At 43.6% G+C, this 27,386-nt stretch overlaps 1 protein-coding gene across 1 annotated transcript in view; it reads right to left on the reverse strand.

The window, feature by feature from the left end:
- Positions 1–973: 973 nt before the first annotated feature.
- LOC145347728 (putative E3 ubiquitin-protein ligase HERC4) overlaps positions 974–27,386 on the reverse strand; it is a 54,205-nt gene continuing 27,792 nt past the window's right edge. The window contains exons 15-25 of the mRNA XM_080195476.1: positions 25,402–25,452; positions 22,148–22,210; positions 19,953–20,042; positions 17,376–17,483; positions 15,851–15,988; positions 13,043–13,209; positions 11,436–11,490; positions 9,261–9,346; positions 6,954–7,137; positions 5,138–5,237; positions 974–4,079 (exon numbers count right to left, since the gene is read on the reverse strand). Of these exons, the coding sequence (XP_080051602.1) occupies positions 3,859–4,079; positions 5,138–5,237; positions 6,954–7,137; positions 9,261–9,346; positions 11,436–11,490; positions 13,043–13,209; positions 15,851–15,988; positions 17,376–17,483; positions 19,953–20,042; positions 22,148–22,210; positions 25,402–25,452 (1,263 nt within the window). The 3' untranslated portion in view covers positions 974–3,858. The remainder of the gene's footprint in view (positions 4,080–5,137; positions 5,238–6,953; positions 7,138–9,260; positions 9,347–11,435; positions 11,491–13,042; positions 13,210–15,850; positions 15,989–17,375; positions 17,484–19,952; positions 20,043–22,147; positions 22,211–25,401; positions 25,453–27,386) is intronic.

The raw sequence follows: 27,386 nt of genomic DNA on the forward strand, positions 1-27,386 counted from the left end.
CGCAGTGAACCAGTTGAGGCTACCTCATTGAATGTTTTTAAGGCAAAGATAGATAACATTTTTGAACAGTAAAGGATTTAAGAGTTATGGTGAGTGGGCGGGTAAGTGGAGCTGAGTCCACAAAAAGATCAGCCAAGATCTTATTGAATGGTGGAGCAGGTTCGAGGGGCCGGATGGCCTACTCCTGCTCCTAGTTCTTATATTCTTGTGTTATATAGCACATGGTTGGGATGATTGATCGGGTGGTAGAACAGAAATGAAGGGCCTTGTCTTGTTCTTGCTACTCTGGAAATTTTCCCACCTCATTTCTAACACCAGAAAGGCGCTGGGCCTAAATAAAATGGATCGTACAATGCATCAATTTTTATGTCCTACAATACAACTGGAACAGACACATTCAGAAACTGTTGTGTGATGAATTCTCATTACTGAATGTGTTCGCCAACTAGCTTGGGAAGTGCAGAGCAAAACTTTAGGCATACCTAAATCATTAAGAAATGCAGCACAGTGGTTAACACTGCTGCTTGGCTTGGATCACTATTTGTGTGGAGTTTGCACATTCTCCCTGTGCCTGTGTGGGTTTCTTCCAGGTGCTCCGGTTTGCTCTCACAGTCTGAATGACGTGCTCATTAGGTGCATTGGCCGTGCTAAATTCTTTCTCAGCGCACCCAATCAGGCGGCGAGTGTGACGACTAGGGGACTTTCACAGTAACTTCATTGCAGTGTTAATGGAAGCCTTGCTTGTGACTATTAAATAAACTTTACCTTACTTTTCAGAAATGCGCAAGAAATTGTAGGAATTGTGTCTGAGAGGTTACAGAGCAAAGGCATTCTATCTGTAAGATCAGCAACAGACAGAAGCAGCTGTCCTGTGGAAGGGAAACAATGATTGAGAAACACTCTGGTCCATTCCAAGCCCAACCGTAACAATGAAAATTCTTAGCACTCAATAACTTAACTCTGACACAAGGAATAAAAACCAATAAATCTTTCATTTTAATTAATTTCAATGTTACAATAAAATTATGAATAGCTGTTTACAAATGAAAATATTTAAAATTTTCACAAAGTTAGCCGCAACAATGCAGTGTTTTAGATTCTTCGAGGTCTCTGATCTGAAGGAATATAATAATAACATGTGCAGAATGGACAATGAGTTTCGCTACAGATACCTGAGCGAAATTACATTTCGGTAAAATAACAATGGTTGCAAATTACGAGGTAGTGGAGCAAAGAAATCTGAGAGAATTAGTACACAAATCAGTAAAAGAAGCAACGCATTGGTATGGACTAAAATAAAGTAAACCAAGCACTAGGATCGTAGAATCCCTACAGTGCAGAAGGAGGCCATTCAGCCCATTGAGCCTGCACCAACCACAATCCCATCCAGGCCCTAATCCTGTAACCCCGTATATTTACCCTGCTAATCACCCTGACCCTAAGCGATAATTTAGCATGACCAATCAACCTAACACACACGTCTTTGGACTGTGGGGGGGAAACTGGAACAGCTGGAGGAAACCCACCCAGACACAGGGAGAACATACTGTCTCCACACAGACAGTCTCCTGAGGCCAGAATTGAACCCAGGTCCTTGGCGCTGTGAGGCAGCAGTGCTAACCACTGTGCCACCCAATACAGGAACTGAAAAGTAGATAAATTGTGCTGAACTTGCGCTGAACTCAGGTTGGACCACACTTGAAATGCTGTGCACAGTTCTGGTCATATTATTATAAAAATGATGCAGAGGCACTAGTGAGAGTGTAAAAAATGTTTAACCAAAAATGTGAGCCTATACTCATGTAGGGAAAGGATGAAGAGACTGGCTCTTCCTTTCTTGTAGAGAGAAGACCAAGTGATGCCGGAATAGAGGTCTTTACATTTATGAAGGGTTTTGATAAAGTGAGGGAGTATTTCCATTTGTGGGAGGTAGAAAACTAAAGGCCAACAATAAAAAACTGTCACCAAGATATCAAATAGAATTCAGAAGGAACATTTCACCCAGAGACTGGGGGAATGAAGAACTCTCTGTCAAAAATGAATGACTTCCATCCTATGATAATTGGTGCTGGATATGCTGGTGCTAATTAAACATATGTGGGAGATGGGAACAGAAGGCTCTGCTGGTTGGGGTACATGAGGAAGGTTAGGGAGGAGGCTTGAGTTGAACATGAATGTCAGAATGGACTGGATAGGCTGATGGCCTATTTTCTTTGGTTCATATTCAACATGATTCTACGAAACATGATGTTATATTTGTCTTGCTGAGGCAAAACTTAAAATGGCAGCAAGTTCATCCTTAAAGTACTGTGAAGAGACAAGGGTGGGATTTTCCGGCTGCGCTTGCCCCAAGGAGGTCAGTGGATCTTTGCATGGTCCATGTTCTATCCACTATGATTCCCATGGCTGGAATGGTAAAATTCCACCCACTATATTTGGTCCAAATATTAAGACAAATGTCGTCACAAAGTGCATTTTTCTTAAAGTGAGGCCAACATTAAACGCATGTCATAGCGCTGGCAGTCACAACACCTTCTCAATACACACCTCTTAACTGCATATAATATTTCCCCAATCCTTTATACTGGTTCTATGGAATTAGTGTATTTCCCTACAGTGATGTGCTGTAACATGATTCAACATAGGGGTATGGGAGTGTAGTGGCTATGCTAATCGAGCAGTAATCCCGCATAAATGTCCAGAGACGTGTAGGCTGGAATTCTCCGGCTGCTCATGCTGGCGGGATTCTCTGGTCGTTGGGAATTCCTATTGACGATGACAAGACTGAAACATCCTGCTGCTAGCAAACAACACACCGCCTCCCACACGGCTGGGAGGCCAGAAAATCTGGCCTGTATTCTTTAATTTTATTCATTTGTGGGACATGGGTGTCACTATAAGCATAGTTTAGTTTTATTCTTAGCTTTGGACAATGCCATTGAGTGATTGTTTTGACAACCTACTTGAATTATGTTGCTCCCACACAAACTCTTAAGTAACTGGACATAAGTAAAACAGACATGAAGGCACTTCATTTCCAAATCTTTCTCGGGCATATATCTCGTCTTTTTTTAAAATTCATTCATGGGACATGGGCGTCGCTGGCTGGCCAGCAATTTATTCCCCATCTATAGTTGCCCTTGGAGGATAACTGAGAGTCAACCACACTGCTGTGGCTTTGGAGTCACATGTAGGCCAGACCCAGTAAGGACGGCAGATTTCTTTCCTTAAGAGACATTAGTGAACCAGATGGGTTTTTCTGACAGTGGTTTCACGGTATTCAGTAGATTCTTAATTTCAGACTTTTTTTTCTAGAATTCAAATTTCATCATCTGCTGTGGTGGGATTTGAATCCAGACCCCCAGAACATTAGCTGAGGTTTTGGATTAAATAGTCTAGCAATAATACCAAGAGACCATTGCCTCAAATCCCACTCACTTGAACAAAATTGGAATAACAAGTTAAACTAGAAGATTACTATTAAAAACTATATGGTTCACTGCTTTCCTACTGGCCTATACATGGCTCCAAACCACATTCCTGACTCTTAACTACCCTTTCAGTTGGCTTCTCAAGCTGTTTAGCTCCCTCCCAGAAGAAAGCTCACCACCATCCTCTCAAGGGAAACTAGGCAGGAGCAGTAACTGCTGGCCTTGCCATCACTGCCCAAATAAATACCTGCACGTGTACATATTTGAGTAGAGAGGTTTTAAACACCGTGACGCCACACAATCAGTTTTTTTCCTGTTCTGTAATGAATTAAATGCTCCAATGCAACTTATTTTTAATTAGTCAGTTTTTTTTAGTCAATCACCAGCACCCCTCAGATTAAGTAAACACATTCTCCAGCTGCAAATATTATGGCCGTGCAGCATTGAACTCCTCACTGTATTTAATAGCGTGCAGTAACCTCTCTCTCAGTATTTTGATGTTGCTGTAGTTGGGGAGGTCGAGGGTCCTGGTGCAGGTGTAGGCACGAGGGTATGAGAAATCTGGGTCAGTGTTCTTGGTGTTAAGAATCCTAAGGTTGAAATTCCGAATCCCTCCAGCCGCGATTCTTTCACTTCCTGACAGAAAGGCTGAGGATAAGGAGAAAATAGTCATCAAAATTAAATCATGTTCAGGATGAGACGGGTTCATTCCCTTTATAAGGAGTGCCCAAATCTCTTCCTGCTACTTGCCTCCATGATAGCCAGTGCCCTGTGTAGCCCCATGTCAACAGACTGAACCAGCAACGCACAACAAAATTAACTGCCGCATTCTTCATTGGCCTAAACCTCTCCGTGTCCTCCACGCTGAGATCCACTCGTGCTTTTTGGGAAGCTGCCTCCTTCCTGGCTCTGTCTTTGGTCTCAAGACATTCCAGCTCCCACTGATAGCTCTCAAAAGACCCATTGGGAAGATGAGATTGATTCCATGCATGCGCTGTTATGATCTGGGAAGTATCGGCTGAAGGAGTGTTGGAAACAGACTCAAGGGGAGACCGATGTACAAGATGTAGAATCATTGATTCCCTACAGTGCAGAAGGAGACCATTTGGCCTATTGAATCTGCAACAACTCTCCAATAGAGCATCTTACTGCCCTATCCCCATAACCCTGTGCATTTACCCTACTAATTCCTCTAATTTACACATCTTGGCACACTAAGGGGCAAACTTAGCACGGCCAATCTGCACATCTTTGGAGTATGGGAGGAAACTGAAGCATTCGGGAGGAAACCCACGCAGACACGGGGTGGACGTGCAAACTCCACACAGTCACCCAAGGCCGGAATCGTGAACCCAGGTCCCCGGCACTGTGGGGCAACAGTGCTAATCATTGTGCCACCTAATTGAGGAATGGCAGGGCTATGAGGGAAGAGTATGAGAGTGGGACTGATTGGTGAACAATATTGATTGTGACAGTAATAGGTCAAATCAAATCAAAAAACTCTTTCAAAGAACTGGCACCATGGGCCGAATGCCCTCTTCGTGTACTCGATACTTGTTTGATTCTTTATGCCATCTTAAGATCCATGCATGTTGGATGGCTACATGATAATCTCCTTATTGCCAAATCAAAATATTCCTGGCTAGCTAATGGGTCATGTTAAGATACAAACATGTTTGTTAAATCCATTGAAAAAGACCACTTACCGAGAAACCGCTTTTTCTTCTTTTCTGATAAGCTTTCAAAGACTTCCCAAAAATTTCTGACTGCTGTGTCACCCGCTGTATAGCCATTGTATACTGCATTCTGTATATGTAAAACACAGATTGGTTTGTATTTCTTTGGGTTTAGATGTTTGAGAGCTGATCTAATTGAGGTATTGACATTATGGCCAGGATTTTATGGCCATAATTTCCACCCAAGATCAACAAACATTTCCATTTCTGCTTCTTGCCTGATTCGATCCCACGTGGGACCGGACAGTAGAATTCTGGCACATGCGTCTCAAATCCATTCCCATCTTTCCCGCAAATCTATATTTGAAGCCCTCCAATCAGGTTCCTGCCCTGCCACACTGCCAAATGGCTCTTGTCAAAATCACAAGTGGCATCCTATGTTAATTCTATCAATTGAAGTTATAATCAAGTGGATGGTTACATGAGCAGACATAAAGAACTACTTACTAATGCTGAGGGAGTCAGTAGGAGGTATATACTTGTAATGTTTCACTCTGTGAATAAATCTACAAGGATCACCTCCAAATTCTTCCATCACCAACTGGCTTTTTTTATTCATTCATGGGACATGGGTGTCGCTGGCTGACCAGAATGTATTGCTCATCCCTAGTTGCCCTTGAGAAGGTGAGTTGCCTTCTTGAAACAGTCGAAGTGCTGTGGGTTGACCCACAATGTTGTTAAGGAGGGAATTCCAGGATTATCAACCAGTGACTGCAAAGGAATGGCAATATATTTCCAAGTCAAGGTTATAAGTGGATTGGAGGGGAACTTGCAAGTGTTGGTATTCCCACTTATTTGCTGCCCTTGTCCTTCTAGATGGAAGTGGTCGTGGGCTTGGAAGGTGCTGTCTAAGGATCTTTGGTGAATTTCTGCACTGCATCTCATAGATGGTACACACTGCTGCTACTGAGTGTTGGTGGACTATAACAGTGACAAAGATAAACTTTGCCTCCTCATTCTTCTTGACCTATCTTTAGCCTTTGACACAGATGACCTCCTCCAACGTCACTCCACTGTCACTCAGCTGGGTAGGACTGCTCTCACATGGTTCCATTCTTATCTATCTATCACAGCCAGAAACCACTTGCAATGGCTTCTCTTCCCACTCCTGCACTCTTAACAGTGGCATCTCCATATGATCTATCTTTGGCCCTTCCTATTTCTCATCTATAGGTTGACCCAGACAGCGATAGATATATTTGTGATTGGTAAGAGGATCAAAGATTACAGGAAAAGGTAGGAAAATGGGGTTGAGAAAAAAAAATCAGCCATGGTTGAATGGCAAAGCAGGTGGGCCGAGGGGCCTAATTCTGCTCTTATGGTGGGGCACTGGAAGTGTTGCTGGACAATTAATCCAGAGACCCAGGGTAATGCTGTGGGGACCAGGGTTCGAATCCCACAAAGGAAAATGCTGGAATTTGATTTCAAAAAAAGTCTTAAAAAAAATAAAAGTTTAATGATGATCATGAAACAATTGTCGATTGCTGTAGAAATCCATCTGGTTCAGTAACGTCCTTTGTGGAAGGAAATCTAGCATTCTTATCTGGCCTGGCCTACACGTGACTCCAGACCCACATCAATGTGGCTGAAGCTTCCATGAAACCATTCAGTTCAAGGGCAATTAGGGATGGGCAATAAATGCTGGTCCAGCCCACATCCGCTGAACAAATAAAAAAAAATTCTAGATTATTACTTAGTGTGCTGTGACACTGCATTCACTCCCTGTACAGGCAAGGTAGACATTGTCAAGGACGTTGAGAATTAAATGTGGAAGACAGCAGCAGACCTGTTTCAGTAGCTCCCATTCATAATTGGTGTTTCCTTGGATGACATGCCTCAGTTCTTCAGCATGGAATACATCCACAATTGGCACAGACAAACAGCTCCTGAAACCTTCAGAAAAGGCTTCAAGTTGTTTCTTCACGGACACGTTGAGTTTATAATCTACATATGCATCAACATACTGCTTCCTATTTAAAAAGAATTTAGATTTAGAAAATGCATAATTAACACGCTGCAGTCGATCGCCTCAGCTTGATTTGATTTATTACTGTCATATGTATTAGTATACAGTGAAGAGTATTGTTTCTTGCGCGCCATACGGACAAAGCATACTGTACATAGAGAAGAAAACGAGAGAATGCAGAATGTAGTGTTACAGTCATAGCTAGGGGGTAGAGAAAGAGCAACTTAATCCAAGGTAAGTCCATTCAAAAATCTGATGGCAGCAGGGAAGAAGCTGTTCTTGAGTTGGTTGGTATGTGACCTTAGACTTTTGTATCTTTTTCCCGACAGAAAAAGGTGGAAGAGAGAATGTTCGGGGTGCGTAGGGTCCTTAATTATGCTGGCTGCTTTGCCAAGGTAGCGGGAAGTGTAGACAGAGTTAATGGATAGGAGGCTGGTTTGCATGACAGATTGGGCTACATTCATGACATTTTATAGTTTCTTGTAGTCTTGGGCAGAGCAGGAGTCATACCAAGCTGTGATACAACCAGAAAGAATGGTGCATCTGTAAAAGTTGGCAAGAGTCATAGCTGACATGCTAAATGCAAGGAGATACAAGCCAATTTCCATTCTCTATGTACAGAAAATGCTGGAAAATCTCAGTAGGTCTGACAGCAACTATGGAGAGAGAATAGAGCCAATGTTTCAAATCTGGATGACTCTGATTCCAGTATCTTGTAGTATTTTGCTTTTATTAATTCTTTATGTGTTGTATCTATTTTACCACCATGCCTTCCTGTGAAATAGGGTTGGACTGCAGACGATAACAGGCTCAAACATTTGGTCAAAACAGGATGGTGAAGCTACTGTTCCTGTCTAGATACTGATGATTTGATTAGAAGAACAGTTCCTAGAACAACTGGTTGTAGACGTTTGTGAAGCATGTTTACTTGTACTGAATGTAGGAAAAATGCTTTGGCTAAAACTGTATTTCTATAGCTACACTTAACGAGGTAACCATGGATGGACAACATAAATAAATCCTCCAATGATGTATGGGTTAGGTTGATTGGCCATGCTGAGTAGACTCTTAGGCTGGAATTTTATTGTCCTGCCCGCCATGGGAATTGGAGCAGGGAAGAGATGGATCGTGGAAACTTCCGCTGATCTTGGGCAGGATTTTACAGTATCAGGACAAGCGAATGTGTAAGGGGTAAATATGTGCGGTTAGGGGGAAAGGGCCTGGGTTTGTTATATGTGTAGGCTTGATGGGCTGAACGGCTTCCTTCTACACTGTAGGGATTCTAAGATTGTTGCTGGTCACTCCCATATCCTGAGAGTGTATTATACTAAAAACACAACTTTTCTGCTACAAAGAGTTGAAGTAATGTTGCAAGGTTGCCCTTTTGATGAGTGTCCCTCCCACTAGTTCCATGAATTGAGAAAATGTCAGGTACTCTGCCCATCAAACAGCTGGCACGTGTCAAGACTCTGAGTAAAGTTCCCCGGATCCATACAAATTGGATAGGTCCCACGTCAACCCTTGATGTGTGTTGAGGTGACCAGGGGAGACAAGGCAACATAACAAGAGATTGCAGCATCTCAAGACTCAGGGAAAATGAGCTGGGGCATGTAGCTCCAGTCACAAGACAGGTGACCTGTTGGAAAGTGCACATTTGTAACTGCCACAAGGGATGCCTTTACCGAGCACTTCCAATTCACATGTCAGAAATGACTGGCCTTGGACAACAGAGATGAAATTTATTTATTAGTCACAAGTAGGCTTACATTAACGCTGCAATGAAGTTACTGTGAAGTTCCCCGAGTTGCCAAACTCCTGTTCGGTACACTAAGGGGTAAGTTAGCACGGCACATCTTTGGACTGTGGGAGGAAACCGGAGCACCTGGAGGAAACCCACACGGACATGGGGGGAATGTGCAAACTCCACACACACAGTGACCCAATTGAACCCGGGGTCCCTGGCACTGTGAGGCAGCAATGCTAACCACTGTGCCACCATGCTTCAGTCTCTGAATAACACGTGGACATCCAGCAGAGCACCTTCAATAAAATGGGAATGGAGCACCAAGGCTAACTCCTGGCCCGTCAGTAATGATTGAAGAGTTTATATTAATGGAGAACATTTACCTATTATGATTTTGAACTGGGATATTGCTGCCATCAGGAATAAATTCGTGCACAACCACTTCCCCATCAGCTGTTTCTTCGCATACCTGCACAAAGAAAACCCACAAGTTTACAAGATGTACTTTTTCTTCTGGTTTGTCTGCAGTTTCTAACCATATTTTACAATGAGTTCATACTTCATTACACTTAGCTTTTCATTTTGTTACACAATTCAGATGAATCCAATCAACTCATTTAGGCTCTTTAAGCATACATTTTTCTCCGAGATGATTTTGCCTTCAGTATGAACCTGATTACATTGACATTGGAGGATAGTGAAGATCTCAAATTGAGATCTTGCTGCCGCAAATCCCATTGTGGCTCTCTTTTGAGAGTTAGCAGTCATAGCGGAATGTGCGCCTGCGGCGAACAGGCCTTGGGAATTTTACCCAATACATTATCCCAGTCTCATCTGCCTTAATTTTGCACACTAACCTCTTATGCGGACTTTATCAAAAGCTTTCTGAAAATCTTAATACACTAGCTCATCCTTATCTATTCTAATAGTTAAGTCCTCAAAAAACTCCAGTAGGTTTGTCAAACATGATTTGCCTTTCATAAATCCATGTTGACCTTGTCCGATCCTATTGATATTTCCCAAATGTCCTGTTATCACCTCCTTTATCATTGACGCTTGCATTTTCCTTACTGCTGAAGTTAGGCTAACCAGTCTGTAATAACCCCATTTTCTCCCTCCTTCCTTTTTGAAATAGCGGGGTTATATTTAGCACTCTCCAATCAAGGAATGTGGAATGAGCTGCCGGATAAAGTGGTAAATGCGGGGTCACTTTTAATATTTAAGAAAAATTTGGACGGATTCATGAATGAGAGGGGTGTGGAGGGATATGGTCCAAGTGCAGGTCAGTGGAGCTAGGCAAAAAATGGTTCGGCACAGACAAGAAGGGCCAAAAGGCCTGTTTCTGAGCTGTAATTTTCTATGATTCTGCTCCAATTGATCCAGATTCACTGGAATTTTGGAAGATGACAATCAGTGTATCCACTATTTCCCTGGCCACCTCTTGTAGTGCTCTGGAACGTAGATTTCAGATCCTGAGGATTCATCAACTTTCAGTCCCATTAATTGTTCAAGCACTTTTTTTTGAGTAATATTACTTTCCTTCAATTCCTCTTTCTCACTGGACTCTCTTTGTTACTTAGCATTTCAGGGAAGTTATTTGTGTCTTCCTCTGTGAAGACAGAACCAAACTTCTCTGCCATTTTCTTGTTCTCCATTATAAATCCTCCCATTTCAGATTGTAACAGTCTTCACTCATTTTTTTCCTTTATGCATACTGAAAATTTTTTAAAGTCTGCTTTCATTTTACTTGCAACTTTACTCTCATACTTTATTTTTTCCCTCTTAATCAATCTCTTGGTCCTTCTTTGCTGAATTCTAAACTTAGGAATTAGAAAACTTTGGCATTAGAAACTTACTGATGATTGTGACACCATTGTCAGTTGTAGGGAACACCCATCTGGTTCACGAATGCCCTTTAGGGAAGGAAATCTGCCGTCCTCACCTTGTCTGGCCTATATGTGACTCCAGAGCCACAGCAATGTGGTTGACTCTTAACTGCCTTTGGACAACTGGGGATGGGCAATAAATGCTGGCCAACCAGCGACGCCCATGTCCCAAAAATGAATTAAAATATAAGGAGCAGGAAAACAGACCCTCCAGCCTGTTTCACTGTTCAGTAAGACCATGAGATTGGATCTTGCCTTCAGCTCCACTTTCTTATCGATTTCCAATAATCCTCCATTGATATTGGGTTGACTATTTGCACACTGGTGAAGTGTCATCCAGACTTGGAACGTTGGCTCTATTCTCTCTCCATAGGTGCTGTCAGACCTGCTGGACTTTCCAGCATTTTCAGTTTTTGTTTCAGATTCCAGTGCTTTGCTTTCATCTGCTGGGGAAATGTTTTCCAGGACTGCTGAGCTGCTCGTGGAGGTACAACAGATATCTGCAGATCTCCAAATTTATCAGGCCCTCTCTTGGCCTTCTGGGGCTGAATGCGCTCTACTAACTCTGACCTACTTCTGCTCCTCTCTGCCCTCTAATCTGCGTGGTGGCTCTTCCATTTTACTTCAACTTGTTAATAGTTTGAAAGTGATCTATCACAAGAGTAAACTTACAGAGAAACACAGTTCTTCAGTGTCATCAAACTTGCTGTCAAGGAAGTTCTGGAGCCTGTATTGTCAAGAAAAAGACACAGCCAATCAGTAAGGTTTGTCACGAACATGAAAGCAAAATACTGCAGAGACTGGAAATCTGAAATAAAAACAGAAAATGCTGGAAAATCTCAGCAGGTCTTCCAGCATCTGTGGAGAGAGAAACAGAGTTAACATTCCGAGTCTTGTATGACTCTTCTTCTCCACAGGCCTGCTTTCCAGCACTTTCTGTATTCACTTCAGTAAGATCTGTCATCGCGCTGCCAGGCTGGCCTTCATAGCGAGGGGGATTGAATATAAAAGTAGGGAGGTCTTGCTGCAGCTGTATAGGGCATTGGTGAGGCCGCAGCTGGAGTACTGTGTGCAGTTTTGGTCGCCGCACTTACGCAAGGATATTTTGGCCTTGGAGGGAGTGCAGAGGAGGTTTACTAGGCTGATGCCGGAGTTGAGGGGGTTGAGCTATGAGGAGAGGCTGAATAAACTAGGCGTGTACTCGTTAGAGTTTAGAAGAATGAGGGGAGATCTCATTGAGACATGTAAGATGATGAATGGGATGGATAGGATAGAGGTGGAGAGACTCTTCCCACTCAGAAAGGACAGTAGGACTAGGGGGCACAGCCTCAAGATAAAGGGGGGGCGGTTTAGAACGGAGTTGAGGAGGAACTTCTTCACTCAAAGGGTGGCGAATCTCTGGAATTCTCTGCCCGTTGAAGTGGTGGAGGCTGCCTCGCTAAATATTTTTAAGACGCGGGTTGATGGGTTTTTGATAAGCGAGGGGATTAAGGGTTATGGGGAGAGGGCGGGAATGTGGAACTGAGCCACGACAGATCAGCCATGATCTTATTGAATGGCGGGGCAGGCTCGAAGGGCTAGATGGCCTACTCCTGCTCCTATTTCTTATGTTCTTATGTTCTGAAACAAGATTTGTATTGGACTATGCAGGCAATTGCAAACTGGTTCATTTCAATTGATCGGAGACTGTTCATCAAAGCAAACAGCAAACGTTATATTTGAAATCGTTAATTTGTCGCAACCCTTTGTAGTAACTTGGAAAATTGCACAAGTCTTATATGACCCTTAATTGATCAAAAATCTGTCAAATTCAGCCTTGAATATATTCGGTGACCCTGCCTTCACTGCTTTCTGGGATAGTGAATTCCAAAGATCTGTGAGGAGATATTCCTGCTCATCTCCATCTTAAATGTGTGACTCTTTAGTTTAAAACTGTGTCCCCAATGTCTAGATTCCCTCACTAGGGGAAACATCCTCTCAAAATCTAGCTGGTCTCCTCAGACTCCCATATATTTAAACATGATCACCCATCGTTCTTCTAACTCCAACGCGTTTAGATTTCAACCTGCTTGAACATTCCTCATAAGACAAACCCCTTTGTCCCAGAAGCCGACTTTATGAACCTGGGGTCAGATTTCCCACATTCCCGCAGCATGTTTTGCGACAGTGGTTGTTTCACTGCACCAAGGACGAGAGGTCCATTTTACAGGAGCGATTCACATTAATGGTTTACTAGTTTGGTGGATGAAAGTGTGGGGAGATGCTTGAAGTTCACTCACCCTTCTCCTATTCTTGACAGTTCCTTCAGGTCTTCCAGTGTTGGTTGCTCGTGGAGCAGTTTTTTGTACAAAGCCAACGGGAAGCGAAAATTGCAAATAAAGCCATTGGACACAGCAAGTCCGCAAAGAATTCCCACCAGATAAAATACATCATCCGCTTCTGGTTCCTGTGCATATTTTTTATAAAAAAAGCAAAGTTGTAAAATCCTCCCTTGTTAAGTCTTCATAACATTTCCCTATCACAGAATCAGTTTTAGTTAAAAGTTTGAGGAAGCAGTGGTATAATGCTGTTGAGGGATCCTGTGTATGATTTGCTTCATCTATGCAAAGACTTCTATGTTCAAAGATTTGCTTCATCATAGAATCCCTACAGTGCAGAAGGAAGCCATTGGGCCCATCGAGTGTGCACCGACAACAACCCTACCCAGGCCCTATCCCTGTAACCCCCATATTTACCCTGCTAATCTCCCTGACACTAAGGCACAATCTAGCATGGCCAATCAACCTAACCTGCACATTTTTGGATATGGGAGGAAACCAGAGCACTCGGAGAAAACCCACACTGACACGGGGAGAACATACAGACTCTAGATTAACAGTCACCCAAGGCCAGAATTGAACCAGGATCTTTAGTGCTGTCAGGCTGCTGTGCTAACCGCTGTGCTTCTTTTTAAGATATTTTTGCCTGCGCAATTACATTTAAATGGCTAAGCTTAAAAAAAATTAACTAGCACTTGGCTACATTTTAAAACTTAGAAGGCATGCTGGGTTACCAAGAAATTGACTGCATTTTTGAAAAGTACAATGTCATCAAAACATGCTTTTTAATAATCCGAACAAAGCTTTTCATAAACAACATCTGTAAGGCCTGTTTCTCCAAGTTAGAGACAGCATGTGCCAAACAATTGCAATAACAAAGATAATGCGTGACATATATTGTAGTTTCAGCTTTGTGTTTGCAGTTCAGTTCAGCTTGGTTTCTGCGTTCAAGATCAGCAGAGGACTGGCAGGAAAACCGATCTCTCTCTCTCCAGTTTTTCTTTTCTTTAGTTTTTGTAATGATTTAATTTTAAGTTCTGTTCAATAAAAGAAATTCATTTAAACTCTGTATCAGTGCCTTCTTCATCTATTCAAAGAAATGAATGGATCCCACAGTGGTAGTATCGTTGAGCGAGCAATCCAGAGACTCAGGTTCAAATCCCATCATGGGAGATGGTGAAATTTGAATCCAATAAAACTTTGACATTAAAAGTCTAATCATGATCATGAAACCATTGTTGTAAAAACCCATCTGGTTCACTAATGTCCTTTAGTGAAAGAAATCTGCTGTCCTTACCTGGTCTAACCTACATGACGCCCGTGGCTATTCTAGCTGTGCTTGCCTCATGACAGGAATAAGGTCAACAGACCTTTGTATGATTCTGTTCTGCCCGCTATGATTCCTGTGGCAGGTGGGATGGGAGAATTCCACCTCAGATCCACAGCAATATGTTTGGCTCTGAAATGTCCTCTGAAATGGCCGAGTAATTCAAGGGCAATTAGGGATGGGCAATAAACACTGACCCAGCCAGTGACACCCACATGCAATGAATAATAAGAGATGAGAGAGATTTTCAGATTACATGCTTTCAGACAGAAGCTTCACCTGCCAGGGGAGCTTACTGAAAATCTAACCTTAAATCTGGATCATGCCCATTCAAGCCAGGAACAGGAAACGGCATAGCACCTGGGCTTCTATGGAGTGGGTGTTTTTAAATGTTGCTCTTCATTCAAGGGATGTAGGCATAGCTGGTATGGCTGGTATTTATTGCTCATCGTTTGTTGAGAAAGGTCATACAGGATTCCCATGGCATAGGGACCATCACATGTGGCTAAAGTAGAAGCAATGGTACAGTGGTATTGCCACTGGAGCAGTAACCCAGAGACCCATAGAAATGCTCTTGGAATCCCACCATGGCAGATGGTGAAAGTTGAATTCAATAAAAAATCTGGAATTAAAAGTCTAATGATGACCATTGTCGATTGTAGCAAAAAAACCACCTGGTTCACTAATTCTTTTATTCATTTGTGGGACATGGATGTCACTGGCTGGCCAGCATTTATTGCTCATCTCTAGTTGCTTGAGGACAGTTGAACGTTAAGCACATTGCTGTGGATCTGGAGTTGCATGTAAGCCAGACCAGGTAAGGATGGAAGATTTCCTTCCATAAAGGACATTAGTGAACCAAATAGGTTTTCCCGACAATTGACGTCAGTAGATTCTTAATTTCAGATATACTTCTTCTTATATTGAATTCAAATTCCACCACCTGCTATGGCATGATTTGAACTCGGGTCCCCAGGACATTAGCTGCGTCTCTGGATTAATAATCCAGCAATAATACCACTAGACCATCTCCTCCACGCAGCCTTTGCCTCCCTGCTAATGTCCTTTAGGGAAGAAAATCTGCCATCCCCACCTGGTCTGGCCTACATGTGACTCTTAAAAGCCCTTAGGGATAAATACTGGTCCAACCAGCGACGCCCCACATCCCATGAAAAAACTCTCAGGTAGTGAGTGATAAGATGCTCAGCTTAGTAACAGGAACAGTGATTGGAGCAGTAGCCCTTCAATGAATGCCTGAAGAACTTTACGACTATTAGAGTGCTGGTTACCATATTGTAACTCTACCTCTTCTCTACTAAATTCACTTATCCTGCACTTGAGAAATATAATAAAAAAAAGTGGAAGGATAAATATAGCTGGTGTGGCTTTTGAATTTTCTGATGCTCACCTTTGAGGGGGTCACTTAGTATAATGAACCTTACCTCCTTGGGAAACCAAAGCAGATTAGAATCTTCATGGCAGTGAAATATCTGTTCACTTTTGTACAGTTCCTGACTAAAGAGGGTGAAGAATTCCTGCGATACGCCATGGCCAACACACTCTTCACCTATAAATTGGACCTGAAACAGCAACATCAAGGATAAAAATTAATATGCTTACAAATGTTTCCCTTTGGTGTTCTCTTTCTCGTTTCATGCACTATTATTCAAAGTTATGTGTATATACAATGACTTCCATATTCCTGATACATTTCAGCCAATGAATAATCAAACCCTCATTTTTATTAAGTTAAAGGCAAAAGGCTTTAAAAGTGCTGGAATCTGAAACAAAAGCAGAAAATGCTGCAAAATCTCAGCAGGTCTGACAGCATCTATGTAGAAAGAATAGATGTAGAGATGCCAGCGTTGGACTGGGGTAAAACAGAAAGAAATCCCGCAACACCAGCCGAAAGTCCAACAAGTTTATTTGTAGCAAACGCCACAAGCTTTCGGAACAGGCTGTTCCTTCATCAGGTGGCTGGGGGTTCTCTGACGAAGGGACAGCCTGTTCTGAAAGCTTGTGGCATTTGCTACAAATAAACTTGTTGGACTTCAAGCTGGTGTTGTGGGATTTCTTTCTGTAGAAAGAATAAAGCCAAAGTTTCAAGTCAGGCTGACCTTTTGTTACAGTTGAAGAAAAGGAAAATAGGACAGGATTTATACTCTAAGGGTGATGTGGGGTGTTGGGTGGGGGGGGGGAGCAGATGGTGTAGACAAAAAGATGAAGGGAATGTAAATGGTGATGATAAAGGCTAGAAACGACGTTAATAACATCTGTTAAAAGATCAGCATGTGTAAATGGCAAAAGAAGATGTTTTCATTAGCTGAGTGTTATGCCAAGAAGATATTACAGAAAGAATATATACCTATATCTATTTCATCCTGGATAGTTAATAGAATTATTTAAATATAACACGTAATTGACAAAGGCTGAAGCCATGACTGGTTGTCACACAGACAAGAGGAATTTCTAACTTTCAGAACAGCAACCTCGTTATCTCTTAAGAGGTACTAACGTCTCCTGTGACTGCAAAAATCAAATTCCAAGGAAATGCTCAAAGGTCCTTTTACATTTCTAAGACAAAGCTGTGGCCAATGGAGACAATCCATCCGCGAGGACAAAGGAACCTGAAACCTCTGATAAACTTACTAATAGATGAAGCATAAGCCATCTCAATGATCTGGAGCGGAAATATACCTCCTGGCCAGCATTTATGACCTCGATCCAGTTTCCTCCCATGGTGCAAAGATATGCAGGTTAGGGGGATTGGCCATGCTAAATTGCCCCTTAGTGTCAGGGGGAACTTGGGTGGGATTGTGATCAGTGCAGGCGCAATGGGCTGAATGGCCTCCTTCTGCACTGTAGGATTCTATGATTCTATGACTTTAACCTGGGTGTTGTGAGACTTCTTACTAGAATAAAAGTGAAAAATAATCGACGATACAATGGAACGCGGCAGTTCTGTACCTGAAGAGCAGTAAATTGACCTGCTGATCTGATTGATCTTAAGTTATGTAATGTATCCTGAAGAATCGCTTTCCTCCAAACTTGCATTTGGAGCACTGGTTGAGTGATCTGTTGAATTCAATTATTTCACATCTTAGAAAGCTATTTTTGACTGTCAATGTACACACAGAGAAGGAGGCAGAGAAAAATCCACAACATTGTCTTAGGTCTGAGAGTAAAATAGATTCTAGCTTCACTTTTAGCATAATTATCCCGTCAACTAGAGGAAAACTATTAGCTGTTACCGTCCGCTATAGTCCCTCTGGAGGAAACCGTAAACCAGACTAACTACATTGACTGAATGGGCCCCAAATGAAGAAATTACCAAAAGGTTAGTCTAGCTTTTGTTTTGACATGAATCAGACACAATATAATGTTTTTGTTGATCATTCGTGGGACATGGGTGTTGCTGGCTGGCCAGCATTTATTGCCCACCCCTAGTTGTCCTTGAACTGAATGGCTTGCTGGGCCATTTCAGAGAGTAATAGAGAGTCAACCACATTGCTGTGGCTCTGGAGTCACATGTAGGCCAGACCCAGGTAAGGACAGCAGATTTCCTTCCCTAAAGGACATTAGTGAACCAGATGGGTTTTTCCGACAATGGTTTCACGGTCATCAGTAGATTCTTAATTCCAGATTTTTCTTTTATTGAATTCAAATTCCACCATCTGCTGTGGCGGGATTCGAACCCGGGTCCCCAGAACATTAGCTGAGTTTCTAGATTAATAGTCCAGCAATAATACCACTAGGCCATCGCCTCCCCAAATTACCCATGAATTAACAGGCAAATGATATTTCAAATAACAAGGTAAAGTTTATATTAAATAGTTCATTCACAGATAAGTCTAATGCAATCATAAGCATTCTCAGCCCTCCACACAGACCTATGTGATTTCTAGAACACAGAACCCTACAGTGCAGAAAGAGGTCCTTCGGCCCATCGAGTCTGCACCGAACATAATCCCACCCAGGCCCTACTCCCATGTTCCTACATATTATACCCACTAATCCCTCTAACCTACACATCCCCAGATACTAAGGGACAATTTCTTAGCATGGCCAATCAACCTAATCCGCACATCTTTGGACTGTGGGAGGAAACCGGAGTACCCGGAGGAAACCCATGCAGACACAAGGAGAATGTGCAAACTCCACACAGACAGTGACCCAAGCCGGGAATCAAACCCAGGACCCTGGAGCTGTGAAGCAGCAGTGCTAACCACTGTGCTACCGTGCCGTCCATTTCTGCGATTTCTGTCATTCAGAAAACTGACCTCTTTCTGCGAACGATTTGCATCGTCTTCTCACCGGAACTTTTATGTTCCTCTTTCTGTCTGTGTCTGATTTATTTTTGTGTCTGTATCGGTGCAGTGATCGCTTTCGCCCTCCAGCACCTCTGCCTGCAGCTCCCCTCTGTGTCTGGAGCTCTCCTTTCAGTCTGGCAGCCACACCAGTTCCTTTTTAACTTGCTTCCTGTTGGTACGACTTCCACCTCAAAGGTCACCAGGTCACATGGACCTGTGTTTTTTTATTATTTCTTTACAATTGATGCAAACTCTTAAGATCCTTTCCAAAGATTCTTGAAAACAAGCACAGACTCCCTTGACAATTTAAAGAAACTATAAATTTTCCTCTCTGTAATGTTATCACACAAATAAAACACCAGGTGGAAACGGGCCAACACTTTCAACATATAAATTAGATAGTAGAGAATTAGTTCCCGATTTATACCCACAGACTTTCCATTGAAAGTGGGTGTGTGAAAGGAGGTAAATCCACCACTGCCTTTGCAACACAATTCCAGCGCTGAAAGCCACATCCATCATAAGGAGTCAGTCAGGAAGTCCCAAAGCACTTTACAACTAATGCTGTGAAGTGTCATCACTGTGGTAATGCAGGAAATGTGGCGGCCAATTTGCACACAAACAAGCACATAACCGGGCTCAGATTCACATCCCACCACCCCGCCTGGCAGGCTCACTTTCCACCGGAGAGGCAGGTAAAATGGAGGGGGGAGGGAATCTTTTTTTCACCTCGAGTGGTTAAAAAGCGGGAAGGAAGGTAAATAAAGGCAGAATGCTGCGAATCTGACACAAAAAAACAGAAACTTCTGGAGAAGCTCGCAAGTTCCGCATCTGCAGAGAGAGAATAGAGTCTGGATGACCCTTTGTCAGATCCCAGGAAGGTAAGGGGTTGCTATTTGGGGGCTGCCCTTTGCTGATGGCCAGGGTGGGGTGGGGTGGGCGGAGGAGGGGGTGCGGGGGGGGGACTCACCACTTGGATTGAGTACCCACTTCCTTCCTACTCACACCAATACTCTGAGGATATTAATATGAGAGGACACCGCAAGACTATCTCAACATAACTGCCAGGGTTATAGCTAATGAAAACTTGGGCCAAAGTTAGTGAACAGCATGGACTTCTATAATCTGCAACTTAGTCTGAAGTGCTATTATGTTGAAACATACCTTTGTTCACACATCATACAAGCCATTCCATTATTAAGACACACTCTAAATAACACAACACTGTACATACTCGTTGAATTATCTTGGATTCCAGGTTCAACGCTTCCAACTTTGTTTCAAAATCAAAGATGCAAGGATATGGAATTAATTGCTGTTGTATCTACGGAAGAAAAAAAATACATTTATGTTCATGTCAAACAGTGGCACTCGGTGGGATTTTACCAACCCGTCATCCATGGGAACCGTAGCGGGTGGGACAGGACCATGTAAAGGTCCATTGATCTCGGGTGTGATTTTCCGGTCTTGGAGCAAGCAGGACTGGAAAACCCCACCCATTGTGTTTTAGATGTATTTGTACTCAGTAAGAAATGATTCCTCTCTGAAATATTTACCCCCATTTAAAGTTCCCAATGAGGGCTGTCTCCAGTTCACCGCTTAGCTAAGAATGGGGGACAACGCAAATCTCGATCCTCCACACGCAATACATTTCCACTAACACCCGATGAACAGACAGCAATTCCTCCACAGGAAAATGGGAAAATCCGTGGAGAGAAAGGCAAAAACTTTTGGGTTGAACAACAGCACTTCTTTGCCCCTCAAGATCTTGGGTGAATTGTAGCGGGGCGGAGGGAAAAACACGCAAAAGTCCGTTGACTTTGCGCAGGATTTTCGGACCATGGGGCGGAACGAGGTTGGAAAATCCTGCCTCTTGTTCTCACTCGTTCATGCAGAGGATGGCAAGTGGCCTTGTTGTGGGACATGTGCTCGGAAAGGTCCTTCAGCGCTCGGAATAAATTTCAAGGCATTGAAATCTTCCCAACAGTCCTCTAAAATAATCATTCCAGTTGATAAATGTGCCTCATTGGTTAATCAGTGACTCAAGAAACGAAAGTCATTGAAATCACTTGGAACTGGAGACAATCACTCTCATGGGCAAAGGGTTTCAGGTCATTATCACCCACCAAGAAAATTTATTCTTTCTCCCATCCCTCTGCATCTCTACCCCAAACTTAAATCCATGTACCCTGATCCCAGTACCATCAGTTAATGGGAAACTCTTTTCCTCATCTATTTCACTTAAACATCTCATGTAAACCTGAAACTATAAAAGGTCGTGAATGTAGCCCAATCCATCGCACAAACCAGCCTCCCATCCATTGACTCTGTCTACACTTTCCACTGCCTCGGAAAAGCAGCCAGCATAATCAAGGATCCCATGCACCCTGGACATTCTCTCTTCCAAAGATACAAAAGTCTGAGGTCTCGTACCAACCGATTCAAGAACGGCTTCTTCCCTGCTGCCGTCCGACTTTTAAATGGACCTACCTCGCATTAAGTTGATCTTTCTCTACACCTTAACTATGACTGTAACACTACATTCTGCACTGTCTCCTTTCCTTCTCTATGAACGGTATACTTTGTACAGCGCACAAGAAACAATACTTTTCACTGTATGTTAATACATGTGACAATAATACATCAAATCAAATCAATTCATTATCTTGTACATCATTATCAAATTTCCCTACAATTTCCTTGGCTCAAAGAACAACCCCAGCTCCTCAAAATCCTTCATCCCTGGAAGTGTTCTGGTAAATCTCCCCTGCAACCGCCCCCAACCCCCACCCACCACCACCACCAACAACAACACCCCCCCTCCCCCCCCAACCCCTCCTTGTCCTCACACTCTCAGTTACCACACGAGGTTAGAATTCTCGGCTGGCTCACTTGTGAGAGAGCAACAAGCAGAGGCCAAATCCAGCCCCTGCGGGGGGTGGTGGTCTTGTGGCACAGTGGCAGCGTCCCTACCTCTGGACCAGATACTTCGGGTGGAATGTTCCTGACCCACCCCTTCCCCCACCCCCCCCCCCCCCCCCCCCCACCACCCCCTTCCTCGCCACGGGAATTGCAGCGGACGAGATGGACCATGCAAAGATCCATTGAGTTCTGGTCTTGGGGCGAATGCGTCTGGAAAATCCCATCCTTGGGGTTCAAATCCAACGCCAGCACTTGTCGGCCGTGGAAGGAATGTCCATAATGTGGCTCAGCGGCCTGTTAATCCGCTCAGGAATCTTCCCACCCACTATGCCCCAAAGGGAATGTACGTAAAAAGAGGAAGAGTCTCGTATCCCCTTATAAGTGGTTTTAGTGCGGACCATGGTCTCCAGACTTCTCTTGGTTCCTCCAAACAGTTTCCTGTAACGGGATGATAAATCACAAAGGAAAATGATCACTGTTTGCAAACACTCAACACAGATAACTTACCTCGCGTAGGGCTAAGAAGTACAGGTGGACATGAGGTTCAGGAATGACGTAACCATCCATTATCTGTGATGGAAACACAAAGCCAATATCACAGAACTTATTTGCTACAGGTTAACCAGGAAATGTCTCACAAAAAAACGTTCTTCCTCCCATCCCAGCCTTAGGGGGAGAATGGTCAGAAAATTCCACTCATTGTGTTTTAGATATATTTCTACTCAATAACAAATGATTCCTCTCTGAAATATTTACCCCCATTTAAGACTTCCCAATTAAGTTTCTTGGGGCAGCACAGTGGCATAGTGGTTAGCACTGCCGCTTCACAGCGCCAGGGACGCGGATTTAATTCTCTGCATGGGTCACTGCCTGTGTAGCGTTTGTGTGTTCTCCTTGTGTCTGTGTGGGTTTGCTCCGGGTGCTCCGGTTTCCTCCCACAGTCCAAAGATGTGCGGGTTAGGTGGATTGGCCGTGCTAAATTGCCTCCTAATGTCAGGGGTACTAGCTAGAGCAAATGCACAGGGTTATGGGGATAGGGCCTGAGTGGGATTGTGGTTGGTGCAGACTCGATGGGCTGAACGGCCTTCTTTTGCACTGTAGAATTCCATAAAATCTTGAAATCTATGTCCCCTGGTCACAGTGCCAACAGTTATTGGGAAACTCTTTTCTTCATCTAATTCATGTAAACCTGTCATTATCTTGTACATCTCTATCAAATTTCCCCACAATTTTCTTTGTTCAAAGGAGAACAACTCCAGATCAGAGAATCCCCAAAGTGCAGAAGAGGCCATTCAGCCCCTCAAATCTGCACCAACTCTCTGACAGAGTATCTCACCCAGGCCCCCTGCCCTGTGCCTTCTCTGTAACTCCACATGTTCACCATGGCTAATCCATCTAACCAACACACCTTCGGACACTAAGGGGCAATTTAGCATGGCCAATCCACTCTAACCCGCGCATCTTTGGACTGTGGGAGGAATCTGGAGCACTCGGAGGAAACCCACGCAGGCAAGAGGAGAATGTGCAGACTCCACACAGTCACCCAATGCTGAACCTGGGTCGCTGGAGATGTGAGACAGCAGTGCTAACCACCCCAACTATCCTTGTGGATAAAATCCCTGGAAATGCCTCATTTATATTTCTACAATCGATAGCTTGCCTGAATGACACACATCGCCAATAAGAACCCTGTCTTAGAACTGGATAATCGTGAGAATATAATTCGAATGTCAGCAGAGTGGATAAGAATAAATCTTTTGCTCTGTTGGGATTCAGACGCTTGTGTTAACAGTTCCCTAAAGTCACTCCTAACTTCATTGTTTAGTTATAGAAACATGGAAAGGTTACAGCACAGAAGGAAGCCATTTGGCCCATCCTGTCCCTGCCATCCCTCTCTAACTCCTGGCCAAAATAAAAAAAATCTTAATTTTTTTTCTCTATGAAGGCTGGCCCCTTAAGCAATAAACCTCATCCTCCACTTCCAAGACAGGTGCACTAAATTTGAGATTCAAACACACTACAAGATGTAACTGAGGGGACACACTCATTAATGGTCATCTCAGTAATAAGGAATGAACTAGCTGCTTGACAGTAGAGAACTTAAATGTTGCTGAAGCAAGCAATATGCTTGGAATCATCATAGAATCCTGACAGTGCAGAAGGAAGTCATTTGGCCCATCGCGTCTGCACTGACTTTCCTGTCAAATTTTTTCATCTTGCACTCATCAGGCCAGATTAACAAATTTCTAATTTGTGCCGCATGCGAAATAGGCAGTTGATTGGTTGGTAAGTGGATTTTCATTGATCAAGGCTTGGAGAATGAACAGTTACCCCAAAGGTTTTGTAACAAAAACAGAAAATGCTGGAAAATCTCAGCAAGTGTGACAGCATCTGTGGGGAGAGAATAGAGCCAACATTTCGCGTCTGGATGACCCTTCAGCGTCTGCCTCGTTTGAGCTCTAACCAAGGGTCATTTAGACTCGAAACGTTGGCTCTATTCTCTCCTCACAGATGCTGTCAGACTTGCTGAGACTTCCCAGCATTTTCTGCTTTTGTTTCAGATTCCAGCATCTGCAGTATTTTGCTTTTGCCCCAGAAGCTTTGTTTTGCACACTTGGGATTGTTCAGTAAGTACGTCCAATTTTGGAATCACATCTAATGCTGGACACTATGTTCTCAGTTTTGCAAGTTTGGGCTGGTTCAGTAGAGCAGGACTCTGTCTGTTGTGAACAGCCAACTGAGCAGCACTTACTGAACAATTGTGACTATGCCAAGCATTAGACTAATGAACAATTGAGGATTATCAGTTGCAGTGTGGCTGCCTCACTTACACTTGATGGAATGTCCATATATTGATATGAATGGTTGGACCCTCCGCAGGCAAATGGAATTTGCCCAGACACCTTTTTTGTCTAGTAAAATATTGAGAGATAATGTTCCCTATTTCATTCCCCAGGACACTTCTCAACCTTGTCTCTTTTGAATTTGAACAAAAGATTTGGGGTGACCATTCCCTGTCACATTCTCCGTGGCAATGCCATGGCCAATCAAAGTCCATTTGCCAGCCAATCAGCATCATTTCTCATGCATATAAATTGTTGTTCCCTTAGGGCTTCAATATTCTTGTGAACCTGTCCTGATCAGTGCAAGTGCAAAAGTTTCGGCAGTGTGTCTTTTTTCTCAACCCAGATGTATCACAGCTTGGTATGACACCTGCTCCGCCCAAGATCGCAAGAAACTACAAAGGATCATGACCGTAGCCCAGTCCATCCCACAAACCAACTTCTCATTCATTGACTCCATCTACGTTTCCCACTGCCTCGGAAAAGCAGCCAACATAATCAAGGACCCCACACAGCCCGGACATTTTCTCTTCCATCATCTTCCATCGGTAAAAAGATGCAGAAGTCTGAAATCACGTACCAACTGACTCAAGAACATCTTCCCTGCTGCCATCAGACTCTTGAATGGACCTACCTCGTATTAAGTTGATCTTTCTCTACACCTTATCGGTAACTGCAGGACTACATTCTGCACCCTCAACTTTCCTTCTACCCTATGTCCTCTCTCAATAGTGTGCTTTGTCTGTATAGCGCACAAGAAACAATACTTTTCACCGTGTCCCAATATACGTGACAACAATAAATCAATTCAATACTTAAAGAATGAGTTAAAGATTTTGTACAACATTTCTATGAATTTCTATCTTCATTCACTTTCTGCTCACATTCACAAAGCATTGTATATACTTAAAGAATTACCTGATTCATTATAAATTGGGGATTCACAGGAAGCAACATCTTAACACATGCCTGAAAGTAAAATGTGGAAATAAGTAAAAGTGTGTATTAGTTTACAAATAATTAGCTTTGTGCTTAGGTGGTATGGTGGCACAGTGGTTAGCACTGCCACCTCACAGCTACAAGAATCCAGGTTCGATTCCCACCTTGGGTCACTGTCTGTATGGGGTTTACATGTTCTCCCCGTGTCTGTGTGGGTTTTCTCCGGATGCTCTGTTTCTTCCCACAGTCCAAAGATGTGGGGTTAGGTGGATTGGCCGTGCTAAATTGACTCTATTATTAGCGGGGTAAATATGTGGGGTATGGGGATAAGTGGGATTGTTGTCGGCGCAGGCCTGATGGGCTGAATGGCCTTCTTCTGAATGTAGGAATTCTATGATTCTGTTTCAACAAATAATCAAATTCAGGGCACTGAAAATTTGAACATTGAAGAGGTTAAACCTTGTTTTTGATGTTGTTCTTTTGCCTTCGAAATTAACTGAATATTCTTCTTTCCAGCTGAACCAACTCCCTTTCCTCAATGAAGATGCTCCTCAAAGTGCAGTGCCAGAGACCCAGGTTCGAATACCAGGCTCACTGTCTATGCGGAGTTTGCACGTTCTCCCCGTGTCTGCATGGGTTTCCTCCAGGTGCTCCGATTTCCTCCCATGCTCTGAAAGGTTAGGTGCATTGACCCGATCAGGCGCCGGAGTGTGGCGACTTGGGGAATTTCACAGTAACTTCATTGCAGTGTTAATGTAAGCCTTACATGTGACTAATAAATAAATAAATTGATCTAGACATATTAGAAATGACACCCACTAGTGTGGAAAACACATCTGAATGTAACCTGGAGCTCTGGCTTCAACTCTTCCCTATTCCACATTATAAAGTTACCTGAGGGAGTGAATTTTCTCATTCTGCTCGCCACGGGAATCGGAGCAGACGAGGAGGAGGCTTTGGGTGGGATTTTCTGGTTTTGGGGTGTGGCTGGAAAATCCCACTCACCGGCCAAAATTTCACAGCCTCTCCCACCCCGGAATCAGGACGGAATTCTTCATTGGCCTTGGGCGGAATTTTACGAGCCTCACCCAAACAAGGCCGTTAAAATCCTGCCGGCGGTGTTTCTACTAACAACTAGGCCCGAATATTTGCGCAGTCAGGAGGGCCCTGCGCCGCATCCAAAACGGTGCCAGGTCCCTGAATCCAGAAATACCTCCTAACGTTTCGGTGCAGAGGGACCTGGGGGTCCTTGTGCATGAGTCGCAAAAACCCAGCTTGCAGGTGCAGCAGGTGGTCAGGAAGGCGAATGGGATGCTGGCCTTCATAGCGAGGGGGATTAAATATAAAAGTAGGGAGGTCTTGCTGCGGCTGTATAGGGCATTGGTGAGGCCGCAGCTGGAGTACTGTGTGCAGTTTTGGGCGCCGTACTTACGCAAGGATATTTTAGCCTTGGAGGGAGTGCAGAGGAGGTTTACTAGGCTGATGCCGGAGTTGAGGGGGTTGAGCTATGAGGAGAGGCTGAATAAACTAGGTTTGTACTCGTTAGAGTGTAGAAGAATGAGGGGAGATCTCATTGAGACGTATAAGATGATGAATGGGATGGATAGGATAGAGGTGGAGAGGCTCTTCCCGCTCAGAAAGGATAGTAGGACTAGGGGGCACAGCCTCAAGATAAAGGGGGGGCGGTTTAGAGCAGAGTTGAGGAGGAATTTCTTCACTCAAAGGGTGGTGAATCTCTGGAATTCTCTGCCCGTTGAAGTGGTGGAGGCTGCCTCGCTAAATATTTTTAAGACGCGGGTTGATGGGTTTTTGATAAGAGAGGGGATTAAGGGTTATGGGGAGAGGGCGGGAATGTGGAACTGAGCCACGACAGATCAGCCATGATCTTATTGAATGGTGGGGCAGGCTCGAAGGGCTAGATGGCCTACTCCTGCTCCTGTTTCTTATGTTCTTATTAAAGTCTT

The sequence above is a fragment of the Carcharhinus amblyrhynchos genome, chromosome 1, assembly GCF_965287045.1.
Source record: "Carcharhinus amblyrhynchos chromosome 1, sCarAmb.v2.hapA, whole genome shotgun sequence".
NCBI lineage: Eukaryota > Metazoa > Chordata > Chondrichthyes > Carcharhiniformes > Carcharhinidae > Carcharhinus > Carcharhinus amblyrhynchos.